Source organism: Siphateles boraxobius, unplaced genomic scaffold, assembly GCF_051911475.1.
Source record: "Siphateles boraxobius isolate OS27281-9 unplaced genomic scaffold, OSU_SipBor_1 57, whole genome shotgun sequence".
Lineage (NCBI taxonomy): Eukaryota > Metazoa > Chordata > Actinopteri > Cypriniformes > Leuciscidae > Siphateles > Siphateles boraxobius.
The window spans coordinates 975,001-992,394 of record NW_027509183.1 but is presented as its reverse complement, the minus strand read 5'-3'; the positions used below and the strand labels follow the sequence as shown (position 1 = coordinate 992,394).

Genomic DNA, 17,394 nt, shown 5'->3' with positions numbered 1-17,394 from the left:
ACCAAAATAATTGTTAGTGACAGCCCTAGATTAGTTAGATGCGCCTGCATTGTTCTGCATTGTGAGACTTTCAGTTGAATATTTTTCCAGTCACATTGTCATTGATTTCTTAAATATAGTGCTTCTTAAAAATATCATCTCATCTCGTTCTCGTGAACCCAATATTGTGTATCGTCATACCCCTATGTATTTGCTATCATAGGGAATGTTTGTGTGGTTGTAACCGTGTGTTTTAGTGTTGTAATTGTGTGTGCATCAGACAGAAGACGTGATTAAACTGGAAGAGGAGATGATGACCCTTCAAACTGATATTGTTGAACTCCAGAGACAGCCGTGGAGGAGTGGAGAGGCTTTAGAGACGCTGTAAACAACACACACACACACACACACACACACACACACACACACACACACACACACACACACACACACACACACACACACACACACACACACACACATAATAGTCTCATGTAGTCATACTGATGATATAATGTTTGGTGTGAATCATATTTGATCTATTGGGCTTTTAGTGCTCATATGTTATGATTTAGTAAGAATATGAAGCTCATACTCAATAAGGAAAAAAATGCCTCTGTTTAAGGTTAGAGTTTTTACATTCACTTTTTACAAATCAGTAAAGATATCATGGTTAAAAGACACGTGACTTGAAGGTGAATGTTTATACAATGATACTAAGAGGCCTTTACTTGATTAAAAAGTGTGAACTATAAAATCAGATGACAAAGTATGAAGTAGATTGTGTGTGACAGGCTTTTTTTGTGCAAAGTTTTGATCCTGATGATAATTTAAAGGCCTATCAAATAGTGTTGTCAAAAAATCGATATTTATCGATAATATCCTCATTTTCTCCAGTATCAATACCTCTCTTCTCTCCGACGGTGAATTGACACACACCTTCTCCTCTCACTCGCTCGTCTCATTCGCTCCGGTAGAATAGTGCTTGTATTGGGCATCATTTTACTAATTCGCGCAGGTTTGGTGCTCACACCAAAAGCGTGCGCACCACTGATATTATATTATACTATATAAGCAGCGCGAGAATCAAATAAAGTTATTTTTCGTGGCTTATTGCGCTTAAATGGTCAAATACACACAAAATGTTTCAAATGCCCGTCTTGGTGCATATTAAGGTAAACAGTCAGTTTTGGGATATAAATAGTTAACACATGTTAAGCGCATTAGCTCTTAAAGTGACAGCAGCCTAATAAACCTGCTGCTTTCTGTCATTAATGTTAATCAAATAACAAAAGACAAAGAGAAAGTCATTTGCTGCTCTTGACTGCATAACTTTAACTTTAATTTAAGATAAATGCTTACAATTAAGCATTTATCTGTATTTAATATTTAAAATGAAGACTATCTAGTGCTATTTTACATCTTTAATTGCTGTAGTATTTCTTACCGGAAGACTACTGTTAGAGCCACGTGAGAACTTAAAGCTGTTTTATTTCATGCCACTCTGTTGTATTTATTTGTGCTATCATTTGCAAATTGTTTATTTGCTCTTATTTTATTACTGGCTGTTTACTGTCTTTTTTTGTGTACATTTAGTTCAAAGATTCAAATAAAGCCTCCCTGTACTGTGTGAAAGCTATTTCAACAAAATTACCCAAATTATCAAAAAATTAAGAGATAATAATCAAACCATCTGTATGGCAGTTTTCCCATGGTATCGAATATCGATATTTTTCAAGGTATCGTATCGAAGTTGGAAAATCCAGTATCGTGACAACACTACTATCAAATATGATACAGTAGGCGTTATATAATAAACTCTTGAATATCTTTCAGAGATTCAGTGTCATGAACCCCACTAACTTACTTTATCAAATCCACTGATTTGTTCTTCCTCAGACGTGTTATTGTAGTCTGATACATCATAAACATGACTTGTTTCCCAGCACACTGATGTAAGCCAGTGTCTGACTGCCTGAAATACCATGAGTGTGTGTTTATTTTCATACACTCCCACTCACCTGTGTTGTGTTTTGCAGTGAGGTGAAGGCAATGGAGCTCTTCCGTAAACTGAGAGAGAAACCCAGAGGTAAGATACACTAGTCAACATCCTCAGACTGAATGAGCCGCTCCATCATGTGATCTGAAAGTCTCTTTGCTGTCTCCAGAGCAGCGCAGTAATGGCGACTGTCAAGAAGTCATCAAACTGGTGGTTCAAGCCGTACAGTTCTACGAGAGGAAGTTACGGGACTTTTACACACACCTGAGGTCTGTTCCTGTGAGACATTTAATTAGATTCCATCAACATTATTGACGGCTGTGATATAATATGAGCTCTGTTTCAATCCCTAGTGTTCATGTCTGTTGTCTACATAGGCAGCATTCTAATATTGAACTCCATACATGTTTAAAACTGAACAACTTTATACTCTGATAAGCCAAAAAAATATCACATAAATATATGATAGAATAGTAACGTTACATTTTTAAATAAATTATTAAATAATAAAAATAATTTTCAGTATATAACAAATTATCATTATCTTAACAGTGAATAACACATTTGATTTGATTTAAGTATCTTAGAAATATTTTTTTTATGCTTCCGACCCTTTGATTAACTTCATGTCAGGAGAACATCAGACAGAATTTCGTCTACTCAGTTGTCAAAAGTACCTCTATTTCGATAGTGGAATTGTAAATATACCAACCCAGTTCGGTATGGGTACATTAAACCCTCCCGCTCATATTTGTTCGCACACTATCAAGAGCGATAGGTTTATCAACGGTTTCCATTTACATCGTGTATTTTTTTTAGAAGCGGTGAACATTTGATCCAATCACAAACATGTCTGTTGAGCTCGAGAACGCAGTGACCAATCAAATGGTAAAAATAACTTGTATTTCGGTACAAACTAGTTTATACTGAAATTGTAAAAATACTCCCTCCATTCATTACCCGCTGACAGACGGTTAAAGATGATTGAAGTTAAACCGTCCCGCGCGTATGCGCGGCGCGCTCTGTGAAGAGCGTCAACCGATATCTATGGCGTCAACTGTCTCTTTTTGTGTCGTGTTTTTGAAGTGGTGAACTAAGCCAATCATATACATGTTTGTTGAGCGCGAGAATGCACTGACCAATCAGAGACGTTTGGTCGGACAGACTCCACTCAAGGTGCTCGCGATTGAGTCGCGAATAATTTCATAATCAACAAAACACAATGTAAATAATATATTTATTGTTCAGTCAGTGTAGTTTTTGAAGTGATTGACAATTTCATGAATTATAAAGTGCTCTTTGCTCACTTTCTGTTTATTCAATGCTGCTCAAGTACATAATGCAAAATTTCAGGAGAGACAACCGTATTTAAATTTGAAACTGCGATGTAGTGTAGGTAACCAATATCAACAAACGGGACAATAGAAATCTGTCGATATAGACCTACAACCTGTTCTATTACGTGTAGTGTTTCTTTAATATACACTTTAATATTAAATATACACTTAATATTAAATATAACGTTTACTTAGTTTAAAAAAAATTAAAGGGTACATGCTAATGTTTTAATGTGCTGTTTGTAGCATTTATTAGGGTGAATAAATTACAGAATTTAAATTTTTTGGGGGGTGAACTATCCCTTTAAGATGCTTTGAAACAATTTGTATTTAATAAAGCGCTATTAATGTGTCTTGACTTTTTGATAAGGTACAAAATTGGTTCAGAGAATTGTGAAATTGTACTGGTATATAGTGAAAACACTAGATAGGCAGCTGAGGTTTTGATAGACAGCTATTAATGTTCAGGTCAATTAATTGTGTGTCGTATCTAATTAGTTTGGAACTTGGACTCCTTTTTCCATTTTTTTGTGTGTTTCCTTGATATTTTCCTTGCTCTATCTTGCATGCATACTGTCACTGTCAAAGAGTGACTTGTTCAGTGTTTGTAATATTTCATTTAAACATGTGTAAAGTAAAGGTTTGTGTGTGTGCAGTAAGACGATGGTGTGCCGTCAGAGAGTGCTGGAGCTGCTGCCCCGTGTGGAGGGGATGGTGAGTGCGATGGCCCGGAGTGAGAAACGACTCCTTCATCTGCAGGAGAAGAGACAGAAGGAGCTGTGGAACCTGCTCAAAGTCGCCTGTGTACGTATACTACTCGTACTAGTCCTCCGGGGTGCATACTATCCACAGTAGGGGAGATAGGGCACAACCTAACGCTTTTTGACTTTCTCAGTTTGTGTAAACCTACTTGGGGTTCTTTTCCCCACAATAATTTTACATTTCTAGTACAATTTTTGTGGTTTTGTTTCATTAATACAGTTTATACTTTTCTCTTGATTTACTCCAAAAGAATGGAAGTGAGATGTGACAACATGCCCCATTACATTGTAACATGACCAAATGACAGCTTAAAATATACAAGACAAACTAAAATATTTTGTCAATAAAATACAATTATTAACTTTTTTAAATAATTAAAAATGAACAAATTTTTGAGTTTGACAACGAACACACCGCAAAACACAGCTATACAGCATAGTTTAAAACATAATAATAATTCTCATTAACATGGATTAATTAACAAGAATTAACATTAATTTCTGAACATTGACTCTCAGTCTTTATTCAACTTTTTCTCATGTTTTCTCAATAGAACTCATAAAGGTATAGAATAGAATAGCGTAGGCATAATAGGGGCACAATGTGGGATTCTGGGATTTAAAACCGGCTAGTTAATAACTATCTCAACTGTTAAATATCAGATATAAAATTAAAATAACATCAGATTTGTCTAATTTTAAATAAACACAAAAAACAGAGATGAAAAATTTACTCATGCAAGAAATTTACCTTTGCTATGGTTAAATAAATGTTCAGTGATATCTTCTAAAGATTTTTTAATTTTTGTGCAATTTTTTCTCTATATAGTGTCAATATTGCAACTGTTAAATACACTAAGTTTTAAGTCAAGTCACATTTATTTATATAGCGCTTTTTACAATATAGATTGTTTCAAAGCAGCTTTACAGAGATAAAAGGAAAATAATGCAATAAAGTTTGTTTCTAGAAGAAAACTGCATCACAGTCCAGCTTAAGTAAGTTCAGTGATGGTTCATTTCTGTTGTAAAAAAGTTATTAATTTAGTTCATTTATTTATATAGCCGCTCTGGAGAAAACAGTGATGTCATCGTCCAGCTCAGTTCAGTTTCATTTAATGATGTCGATAATATTGTTGAATATTAAATGTGTGTTTCCATCTAGAACCATGTGTGTTACAACTAGCCCCGCGTTAGTGTGTGGGCCGCTCACCGCTACACACGATTTATGCATGCATAGAAATATCTGTTAGAACGGTGTCGTGTAAGCGGTCCCTAAATTAATAACTAATGATCTTTGCAACAGAAGTCAGTCAATCAAAACTAACTTTAGCTGGACAATAACTTTATTCTAGATCTGCTGTAGCGCCAAAACAATCTCTGTTTTCTTTTTTTTCCTATTATCACTGTAAAGCTGCGTTGAAACAATCTGTATTGTTAAAAGCGGACTTGACTTGTTGACATAGAAACCCCAGATGGCCTAAATATGCCGCATGCAACAGATCGCACTGTTCCGGATGCTTGATTTGAGCTGGTGTGTTTCAGAGTAAGGTTCGTAGTCCCGTGAGTGGCAGTCCGGATGGAGGACGGACCCCGCCGGCCCCCGGACACCCGCTGATGTCACACAGGCCTTCACATCCCAGCAGCCCTCCTGACACACCGGAGACGTGAGTCCAGCGCCAGTGTGTGTGTGTGTGTGACACACATTTACATGTTTCCATCACTAACGTTTCTCTCTTGTATTTGATTTAGAGACGAGTCTCAGCTTGTGATCGAGGAGAGTAAGATGTTCGAGAACCGTCTGCAGAGTTTAGTGCAGGACACCATTCAGGAAACTGAGTCCAGCATGCAGGTAATCAGCCGGAACAATTCATTAAATGCGCCTATTATTCTGGTTACTAGTTTTGTCTCCCAAAATAGGTTTATATATTTAATGTTTTACTTGTATAGGGACAGATACAATAAACATAGATGCACATAATGACAAAAGCCATCCAATGCGTGTATCATGGTGCTTGTAGCTAGAGCTAATTAAAACACTTGTCCCTAGAACAAGTTTACATGTATGCGTCCAAGGTCGTTTACATGCATCCAAGGTCAAACCACACTTTAATATTCTCATAATATCCACTGCAGCATCAGCTCTTTTCTCTCAGTGTCTGAAAGCGTTCATCAAGGATTCAGTCTCTCTAAACCCCGCCTCTCTGAGAGCTGCTCTGCTGTGATTGGTCAGAATCTAAACACTCATATCATATCTGAATCTCAGCTCTTGATACACAATGATACGAACAGTAATGATGGCGTGGGTTTTACCGCATCAATCTCATCAAAGTGGATTTGCTTTGTCAGCAGAAAACAGCGTCTTCTCGACATGAACAACACGAACCAAACTCTTCCGGTCTCAGATACACTACAGTGTTTGAGGGCGGAGCTAAGAGACGCTGTTCAGCCAATCAAGACCAGAGACTGACATTATGCAAATTAGTTACAAACCTAGCAGGTCCAGCAGGAAGTGAGACTGAATTACTGACGACTCGTTTCGGTTCAGAATAGCTTCTTTCTTTTAGGAGACAAAAACTTCAAAATCATTAGCAAAAAGTCACAGCACGAATAATCATGACAATAATTGTTGACATTATCGATCATTGGAGTACTTGAGCAAATCCATAGTAATCATAATAGGTGTAACATGTAACTAGTGTAATATTGTGATGATTAATTGCAATTATTGATTTGAATAACTCTATAAATTAATTAAAACATCATACACACAAGGTCATCCTGATCTAAGGGTTCATTTGTGATTTCTGTGTTTATGAATTGTGCATTTTTTAAGTTTTGTCTTCAGAGCAATTTTAAGAAAGATAAAAACAATAAGTATTTTTTGGGGAAAAAAATTGGAACTTTGTTTTCAAGTAAGAAAATGTAATTCTTAAGGATGTTTTGTGAATCTACCCCAGAATACACGTTAAGAGATGAAAGATTATATTGATCATTACTGATATTCCTCTTTTAGATACTGAGGGAGTGGAAGTGGTTGAATGGAGGGCAGGATCTGGCTTGACGTCACTGTTACCTGTCACTCAAACTGCTCATATGAGAGAACTTCTCATTACCTCAAAAGCAGAGAATTGATGCTGTACCGCCACCAACTGGAGGAAACACGATACTGCAGGCAGTGTGTGCTGGCCAGGCAAACTGGATGCCTTTCTTACCTTCATGAAAACAGTTTTTTTTATGTTTTATAATTTAGTACTTGACTATTTTCCAGTCTTTCTGATGTTTTTGCTGCTGTCTTCTATGCAAACGCGTCTTCACATGTATTGGCTATATGACAAATGGCTTGTGCTGTTCCTCATTTGTAAGTCGCTTTGGATAAAAGTGTCTGCTAAATGTAAATATGAATCTGTCCGAGTTCCTCATTATCTCACTGTGAGTAGAGGTTTATCTTTTGTCATGAAATCTTCATGAAAACAATAACAAACGTCCACATTTTCACATCGAGTGATCAGATTGTCCGTGAGCACGTGAACTTATGAAATATTCAAATTCAAGATTCAGTTGAGGAAGTTATTTTTATATGCTGGAAATTTTTTTTTTAATATTTTTAATTTTGTTGTTTTTGTCTTTATAGTTTTTAATGAATTTGTTTTATTTTTAGTATGTCAAGTTAAACCAATTGAAAAAGAAAAATGAAGCTGAGATAGTTTGTTTTTATATTTTATGTTATTTCATTTCAAGTCTTTTTTGGTTTTAGTTAACTATACTAACCCTGGTGTAGTTTTTATTTTATTTTTTCCAAACAAACAAAAAATATATTGGTGTATCCAAAAAAATTGTGTTTGTTTTTGATTTCTAGTGTAATTTAATTTTAAACATTTCATTTTTTAATACTTCTAACAAGGATGAAAAGCAAGTGAGAATAAAGTTAATTCAGTCAACGTTCCTCTTTATTAATTTCCACAACATCATTTTCTTCTTCTAGTCCTCTTCTTTTAACATAAATCAGGTTTTTTATGGGAATAAAAACAAGAAATACAGAGAAGGTCATGGAGTGTCCTCTAATAACTCCAGCCCACAAACATAGACAACCGTCTTGTGTGATAAATACGTGTTTGGCAATGAAAGTGGACAAATGTGAGTGAGGGGCTTGACATTCAGAGAGTACCATTAAACCCTTTAACTATAAGCACTACAAACACATCAGCTCCTGTGTGACGCTTCAGAAACTAAAAACAATTAGGATATTTATCTAGTTCAATTTAAAAAACAACAAATGATATGGTTCCACATGTGTAACATTAATAATTTATATGATGTTGTCACATAGTGAGCTGGTGATGGAGGATTGGTGTGGACAGAAATCATGTGACTGGTGATCCTGTTTCTTATTGGTTGAGGTTCTAGAGGGTTTAAGGCCAGATTAGTTAACCAGGAATTACAGGGGAAAAGTGTGTTTTTGCAGGCGCTGAAGTCGTGCTGTCAGCTCCTCATGTTTCTTTTCTTTCCGTTGATGCCTCTCTGCTTCTGTCCATCATTACACCTCCAGCTCGAAGCCCATGCCCATCTTGTGTCCTCCGGCGTTGAAGTTCTTGGCGTCGATCAGAGCAGATAGAGTGAGCTTCACACCTGCAGAAGATACAAGACATTCATTATGCTTCATTGGCACTTATTAAAGATTTAAAGAGGACCTATTATGCTTTTTACAACTCTCTTTAGTGTGTAATGTTGATGTTTGAGCATGAAAAATGTTTCAAAGTCCCTCCAGCGGGAGTTATTCTCTACATCAGTGTCAGTGTTTCTGAACTCCCTGAAACGCCTCAATTGTAGTCTTGAGTTTCTTCTGGGAACGAACACGTCACAATATTCCACATTATAATAATTCATACGCAGAATAAAGGGGTGGGGCCTGTGTGTTAAACTGGCGGTTATGGACATTTCCCAAACATGGTCAAAGCGCTTGACCAATCAGAGCACAGTGTGCTTTTCAGAAGGAGGGGCTTCATAAAGGTCAACAGTCGATTTCCAGAAATAAAAACTCAATTTCTTCATAAGGAATTTGGTTTTGAACGACAACTTATAAACCTTTAAAGACAGCCCTACCGTGAGAAACAAGGTTGTTAATCAATGGTATTTGCTTCTGCTGAAGCCGTCAGCCTGTTATTTCTGCTTATTTTTTAAAATAATAGTGTTTAACAGTGGAATTTCTAGTGAAATCTACATTAACCATGATGCTGTAGAAAAAATTCCACCAATCAGGGAGTTGAAAAAAGCAACAAAAACAAAATAGCTCTTTAGCTCCGCCCACTCCCATCAAGCACTGTTAATGACAAAGTCGATCTCCCTACAGTCTTAAAATCTGAAATTCTTATTCTTATATATGTATATATGCATATTTTCCAAATAATTTTTTTTTTTTTAAATTTAAAAACTATATATACACACACTATTTTATATATATATATATAGGGCTGGGTATCGTAACAAAATTTTCGATACCGATACCGATACCTTGACTTCGATACCGGTTCCTGAACGATACTTTTTTCGATACCAATTTTATCAATATAACATTACCTAAAAAAAAAACTTTTATTTTTTCAGTTTGTTGACTTTTTTACACTCATATTTTGAGTCTGTAAAAAAGCACCAATGCTAAAGTTTTCTATGTTTCCTAATCATTTAACAACATGTATTCTTTACTTCAATGAGCTCATTGTTTCTGCCTTAACTTAATGCATTGTTTAACAATGAAACTGAATGAAAATTAATTGAAATGCATTACACACAGTCACCCCTGATAACAGATCACTCTAAATTGTAATTTAGACACATGCATTTTCTGTAAAGCTCCTTTGAAACGATATGTATTGTGAAAAATGCTATACAAATAAATGTGAATTGAATTAAATATAGGCTACTGGGGTGCGGGATATATGCCTCACGCTCATCACACATGAAGCTTGCCGCAAAGCACTGGCAAAAGTAGCCTAATGATTATAAATGTGTCGGAAAAAGATTGCAAGGAGATATTTTAATTGTTTATTAATGAACAAGTGTTTACTAAACGTGTTGGCTGCAAAGATGATTATTACGAATTTGCGATGCTGACTCGTCATCCCTGCAGTAGTGAACGCGCGCGCGCATCTATATGGATTAGGTAATCAAACTATTTATTTCTAATTGTTTCGTTTAAAAGTAGACATATTTTGAACATATATAGAACTATTTCTCATGACTGTGAGGCAAGTATCCTATACGCTGAGTTTTGGTTTATATGTGACGCGCTCCAGATCTTGTAGTCGAAGGCGGATAAAGTTTCTACTCTCGAGTGTATTCTGTGCGCTTTTAAGTGCAGATTTACCGTGTTACCGGTCTTGGCAGCAATTATCTTGTCAATATATATCGTGTGCTTATGGCATCGAGTCGGGTACATAGGTACACTTTTGATCATTTCCACATATTTTCTATCTATCTGGGTTGGACGCTTACACACACACACACACACACACACACACACACACACACACACTACAGCCTCACGTGTGACGAGGCACGTCTCTGGGCAGCCGCGTAAACTAGTGTTTTTCCGCCACAGCCAATCAAGCTGCATGTTTATTGTTTCACTGACGTTGACGAGATTAACCACTTAGGTACCGAAACTTGGTACCGAAAAACAAGACACGTTTCGATACTCGGTAGTACCGAGGCAATTCGGTCGGTACCTAAAAAGTACCGAACTCGGTACCCAGCCCTACATATATATATATATATATATATATATATATATATATATATATATATATATATATTAGTGCTGTCAAACGATTAAAATATTTAATCGCGATTAATCGCATTAATGTCATAGTTAACTCGCGATTAATCGCATTTAATCGCACATTTTTATCTATTCTAAATGTCTCTTGATTTCTTTTTGTCCCATTATTTTTTCTCATTTTAATGCTCTTATCAACATGGAAAAGTGGATCGGCTTGCTTTGTGCAAATGTTTTTTATTGAAAACAACATTGGCATATATTGTGTTCAATTTCACACTAAAACATTCTTACTTGGAGCAAATAATCTCTCACACAATGTAACACTGTCCATCAATAAAAGGGTGAAAGAAATACTGACGAGGTCCTGATATTGACGAGGGGGCGGAGAATTCGCATCAGCTGTGTGTGTGTGTGTGTGTGTGTGTGTGTGTGTGTGTGTGTGTGTGTGTGTGTGTGTGTGTGTGTGTGTGTGTGTGTGTGTGTGTGTGCGTGTGTGTTTGGCCATCATCAAGTGGTATTTCAGACTGGACGTGCTGCGATGATGATAGCTCAGTTCACAACGACAAAACACACAGATCACTTTGGTCTCGTCAATGGAACCATTTGGCAACTTTTTAAAAGTAAACGTTCCATTCAGAATTTTATTGGCATCCATTTCGGTGTCTCGCGCTCGTCATCCACTCAAAACTGGACGTTTTGAACGTTCCTATAACATTCAGAAATAACGTTTTTATAACTTAATGGGAACGTTATGAAAACGTTCTTATAACCTAAAATTGTTAGCTGGGGAAGAGGAGAGATTCGCGATTGCACTGAACACGTTTTAAGTGCAGGCACATATTGTCTGAGCGAGCCCAGAGAAAATTCTAACAAGAGCAGCGTATCTGAGAGCGCGCGACTCGAGCAGAGAGATTCGTGCTCGGCACATTATATTCCACGCGCGAGCAGAGAGATTCGCGCTCGCGCATCCGGCTCGCAAGCCCAAACAAGTGTGTGCGGCGTGCCTGTCGTTTTGTTTCCGGTCTAGCTAGATCCGCTTGCGCTTTCAAAACGTCCATGCCGCGTCCTATTGCAAAAGCATGTGCAAAAAAAACGACAAAGTTTGCTAGGCCAAAAAGACCGTTAATCGCGCGATAAAAAAATTAACGCCGTTAAAATGGGTTTGCGTTAACGCCGTTAATAACGCGTTTAACTGACAGCCCTAATATATATATATATATAATTCAAGTTATATCTCAGCTCTACAAATGAGTAGTTTTATACTTTTGATCGTTTTTAATTCGATCATGCTGTTTGCAATGCTTCATTGGATTGTAGTTCTTTCCCTCACCAGGCCATTCAAGCATGAAAACTTATTCCAGTAGAGCCCAAAAATAAAATCAAGCCTTTGTAAAAGACATAATATGGCATCTGTAATGCCTGATCTTTAAACAAATAAAAGTGTTTGTTACCTGGCCGAAGGCTCTGTGTGTATCCTACTCCAACCAGACTAGCGTTATTCACTTTGGCCTGAAGAGACACACACATTGGCATCAAGCATCAGTGATATTTGTCAGTTTTAGAAGGACAGTGACAGGATGATGTTCTGTAGACTCACAGCGATGGAGGAGTTTTTGTCTAGCTGGTATTTGGCAGCGATGCCGAAGCGTGTGTTGTTACTGCCTGCGGTCCAGGCCAGATTCACTGCAGTCTCCAGCTGACCGTTCACCTTCTGATAGATGGAGCCGCCAAACTCTGTGCCATCATTACTGTAACACACACACACACACACACACACACACACACACACACACACACACACACACACACACACACACACACACACACACACACACACACACACACACACACACACACACACACACACACACACACACACACACACACACACTTACTTTCAGGAAAATAAACAGTTTGTTAATCACGTCTCGTTGGCACTACGAGCCAGGGTTACTACAGTAAATAAAAATAAAACCATAAAAAAATATATATATATTAATGAAATAAAATATTTTAAAAAATGTGAGCATTTTATTTCAGCTAGTTAACAGGGGACTTTTAGTTTAACAATATACTAGAATAAACTTTTTATTAAATAAAAATGAATAAAATTGACAATTACTAAAACTTTAACAAAAATTAAAATGGAAAATTAAAATTAATTCAAACTTTTGATAAAAGCTATAATAATTATTAAGATAACAGGATGCTTTTTCAGAGTTTAAGCAAGAGTAAAAATTAACTAATATATATTATACTTTCCCCAGGTGATTAATCACAGTACATTACGATAATTGTTTTGTATAAAAGGTTTTATAAATTGTATGTACAAACAAGTTATTATCTAATTAAATACAGAAGAGAATCTGTATGTGACATATTAACGGTTTTATCATAGGGGATTTTGGATATCTCTTTTAAACACTCAGAAAATACTGTCAACAACCAGAAAAATGTAACAAGTTTTTAGGAATAAAATGTCATAAAGCAGGCGATTGACGTGAACAAACCTCTCTGTAAAACCCTTCAGAATAAAGATAGGAATAAAACTAAAGTTTGTAAAGCTGCTGAAGTGGAGATTTCTGACTCAAACCAAAGACTTTAGATGTATAAACTTGGTTCACTCCTATTACTTATGAATGGGAGAAAATGCAACGTGTCGTGCAATATAGCGTAGTAAGTCCCGCGGTCTAAATAAAGTGTTTCCTCACACATTGGTGTGTAGCTGGAAGTCTCCTGCCTTGTAGCCCAAAGCGAAGTTGTTCTGGACGAGTTTGGATTTGGCCGTGTCGAAGGCCATCTGATAACCGGCCAGCCAGCCTTCGTAACCCAGAACCGCTGCGGCGTGAACCGTGGGGCCGGCCAGGTCGAAATCTAGATCACATCCCGCGTTCATGAAGTCACGCTTATATCCCGTCTTCAGCTTAGCGCTCTTCTTCCTGAAGATATCAGAGAGAGGATGACGGTGTTGAACACTTACTGGGAGGAGTTTACTGAGTCAAACATATTTCAATGGATTGAAATGAATGAATTTTAACATGGGAAGTATTGAATTTAAAAAATAGAAATAAATAACTTTTTTTGATTTTATATTATTAATTGTATATATATATAAAAATTTAATTAATTACATATATATAATTCATAATTGTATATAATAATATATATATTGTTAATTTAATTTCATTACAGTACTGAATATTTGGGTTTAAACTGAATTATGGGAATGTATGAAAAAGACCAATTATATATATATATATATATATATATATATATGAATGTATTTAATATAATTAATTTTTTATAATTTGGCTTTGAAAATTAAAATTCAATAATTTTTCTTTTCTCCTTAAGCTCAGTTTTGTCATTTAAAAAATATACAAACAACTAAATATAATTCATTATCTTAAATAAATATTCAGAACGTTGTTATAAATATTGAAAATTTGAACACAATTCACAACTGTCACATTTCAAAATGCATAATCCAAAATCAACAAAATGATACTTTTATTAAAGAAAAAGTCCCTTATTTATTAAAGTAAACTCTATCTGTTGCTCGAGAGAGTTCACGTACCCAGTGTTGGGCACAAACGAAGTTTCCAATCCCAGCTTCAGACCATTGGCCAGCTTCACAGAAACAAGACAAAATACTGCATTACACACACATTCAAACTGTTTATGCATAGGATTGGACAACAATTCAATATCAATATATAGAGATATTTTTTTTTCTCAATAACGGTGATATGATTTTTAAACACATTTTCTATATTTCAATATACATAACAGCAACAAAATGGGCTACTTTCGTGATGACGTACACCACAGACACGTGTTCCAGAAGTATTACGCTGATCTCCAACGCGGCAAGTTTTAGCTACTAAATGAGCGCCACTTACCGCAATACAAATGTGACTGAACGAGCTTCCACAAGTGAGGAGAAAGCAGACGAAACAGTTGATAAGAGAGGAAAGACTAATTCAGTGGTATGGAAGTGTTTCGGCTATCTGAGATCTGATAAGCTTCAGGTTTCAGTGCGCTGCAAAATGTGCCGGAGAGTGGTCCCGACTAGCGGGAAGCCGGGAACACAACAAACCTGTTCATCTGAAGCAGTTCCACTCGACAGAAGCAGCACAAACAACACTTTAACCGGCACAAACGAAGCACAAACAAATAGGGCTGTCAACTTTAGTCGTTTAGTCGACTAATCGGTCGATGCCGTCTTGGTCGACTGACATTCTTATTGGTCGACCAGTAGCATTTTTTTTTTTTTACCAATAGAAAGAAATTTTCAATGATTTACTCCTTGATATTTATTCCTTTATAAGCAGTTATATATTACTGTATTCTAAATATAATTAGCCTATGGTTTATTCCCAACTTTAAATGCTTTAATTTAGGCTATTTTGTAACAGCGCCACAGTTTAGCGCACACACATAGAACACTCGGTTCGCACCTGTGGCTGGCTGCGCTGCTGCTTCGTGCTCAGTAAGGGATATAGGTAGTTTAGCTGTATTCATTCAGTTAGAACGCTACTTGATTTCGGTTTTTATGTTTTTATACACTATATGTTTTTATCTCGATGCGGCGTGGACGCACTTGGAAAAAAAAGAGCGCGTCGCACCGCGACCGCGTTGCTTCCATAATGAGCGCGCACACCGCGCGCCTACATTTGAAATCGAACTTGAGCGTGCAAAAGACGTGAGCAGTCCCTTTAACGGCTTTATCATGCTGACTCAATAGATTGTGATTTCTTGATATGTTTTTGTTTTTATTTGTACACTTGAAAATAGCCTAAATAATGTAACAAAACGAAAATAAACCTATATGCAGTCCTACAATACAGCCTATTATTATTAGGATTGTTTTTTAGGCTCTTTGGGTTTGTTTTAAAACTCCTAGATCGGCTGGACAAAAGTTAACCCATAGCTTTGAAAGTAAAGAAGAATATACAGCCTGTATAAACGAGAGCTTTTGTTAGGATTTTTCATTGAGGCAGATAGCAGTTATATTTTTTTTGTAGCATGTGGTGTGGTCAGGTGCGCGATTGTGACTGTTACTATAGACCTAGGACAGTGCTCCTCACTTTTTGCAGTAAAAAAAAAAAGAATTTTCAAAGAATTTTTTATTATTATAGTTTTATGTATTTTTGATGTTTTTTCGTTGTTGTTTTATAAATGCTCAATGACAATTGTTAAAAAAAAAGTTCAATCAAAACATTGTGTCTTTTTTTTTTTTTTTGTAGTTGACTAATCGTTGCGCAGGACAAGACTTAGGTCGACTAAGGATTTCTTTGGTTGACTACAGCCCTACAAACAAACAAGATTTTTTTTTGCGTGAGCTTCACGCAGTGATTGACCGGGCATAATCGGCTCAGGATGCATTTGCACATTGAATTTTGCTACATTTATTGCGGGACATTTAATGAAAATGCAGTCGCAAGTTTCTTAACTGTGGGTTTAAATGCAAATAAATTACATTTAAATGATCATTTTGCTATAGTTTTAGCTTGAACATGTTAAACATTTCTAATCATTTCTATAATACATTTTAATTCTGCAACTTATAAAGTGTTAAAATATGTATTCAATTTACATATTAAAACTAGTGTATGAAATGGCAAATGTAAATGATATATTTTAATTTTGCGCCAAACGTTGCACAAATGTAATGTCAAATGTAAAATTAAAAACAGAAATGCATTGTCATTTTGCATATTACATTTCAAATTGAATATTGCTACCCATATGCTTCCATAGTCTTGTAGCAGGTATTGAGAAGAGAATATTATTGTTATGATGGGTTATTTCATTGCTTCATGTAGTTTGTTATGGTGCAGTACCGAAAGACTCCAGCAGGTTGAAAAAATAGTCATTTTTCAGAAGATTGTAGGTACAGAAATCTGTTGTGGGCATTCTTGGCAGTTTTTCTGAGGCTTTTATATTGTTCATATCGATGTCGGAATTATATCGTATCGACCGAAATTAAGAAATATATCGTGATATAAAATTTGCCCATATCGTCCAGCCCTATTTACACATATGTTAGAAATGACGACCTGGACTCACCTGATCTTCCAGAGTCACTTCGGATGTCAGAACATTATCCGTGTTCCACTTCTGGTTCAAACTCAAGCCCAGATCCTTCACTTTGTACTTGGTCTCCAGGTTTCCGGCCGCCTTTCCGGTGTCTGTGTTACTGGAGCCGCCGGTGGAAAACTCCTGAGAAACGAGAGGAAAACACAGGAGGTGAAAGAATGCGGGGAAAGAGAGGAAGAACAATAGAGAGAGATGCAGAATTGTGGGAGAGAGGAAGAGCAGGGATTCAGAGATTAACAGAGATTGAAGAAAGGATTGGATGAGGAGGGTTGGGTTGCTCATGAAGTATCACTAGTTCGTACCAAGTTAGTTTTTAACTCCCTATTTTGTTGCAAAATTTAATTTTTAATGCAAGACTTTGGTAGTCGGACACAAGCTTTACATAGAATAAAGCTTAATATGATGTTTACTTTTCTTGAAGCACATTTGTAAACAGGAAAT

At 36.3% G+C, this 17,394-nt stretch overlaps 2 protein-coding genes across 4 annotated transcripts in view; one reads left to right on the top strand and one right to left on the bottom strand.

The window, feature by feature from the left end:
* ikbkb (inhibitor of nuclear factor kappa B kinase subunit beta) overlaps positions 1 to 8,014 on the top strand; it is a 34,079-nt gene extending 26,065 nt beyond the window's left edge. Inside the window, exons 16-22 of the mRNA XM_077206919.1 lie at positions 260 to 363; positions 2,019 to 2,068; positions 2,148 to 2,247; positions 3,972 to 4,119; positions 5,619 to 5,740; positions 5,826 to 5,925; positions 7,090 to 8,014. Coding sequence (XP_077063034.1) covers positions 260 to 363; positions 2,019 to 2,068; positions 2,148 to 2,247; positions 3,972 to 4,119; positions 5,619 to 5,740; positions 5,826 to 5,925; positions 7,090 to 7,137 — 672 coding nt within the window. The 3' untranslated portion in view covers positions 7,138 to 8,014. The remainder of the gene's footprint in view (positions 1 to 259; positions 364 to 2,018; positions 2,069 to 2,147; positions 2,248 to 3,971; positions 4,120 to 5,618; positions 5,741 to 5,825; positions 5,926 to 7,089) is intronic.
* Positions 8,002 to 17,394, bottom strand: part of vdac3 (voltage-dependent anion channel 3) — a 17,902-nt gene continuing 8,509 nt past the window's right edge. For all 3 annotated transcript variants that reach the window (XM_077206923.1, XM_077206924.1, XM_077206925.1), the window contains 6 exons: positions 16,924 to 17,076; positions 14,429 to 14,481; positions 13,563 to 13,790; positions 12,449 to 12,599; positions 12,303 to 12,360; positions 8,002 to 8,702 (listed from right to left, as the gene is read on the bottom strand). In XM_077206923.1, coding sequence (XP_077063038.1) covers positions 8,611 to 8,702; positions 12,303 to 12,360; positions 12,449 to 12,599; positions 13,563 to 13,790; positions 14,429 to 14,481; positions 16,924 to 17,076 — 735 coding nt within the window. In that variant the 3' untranslated portion in view covers positions 8,002 to 8,610. The remainder of the gene's footprint in view (positions 8,703 to 12,302; positions 12,361 to 12,448; positions 12,600 to 13,562; positions 13,791 to 14,428; positions 14,482 to 16,923; positions 17,077 to 17,394) is intronic.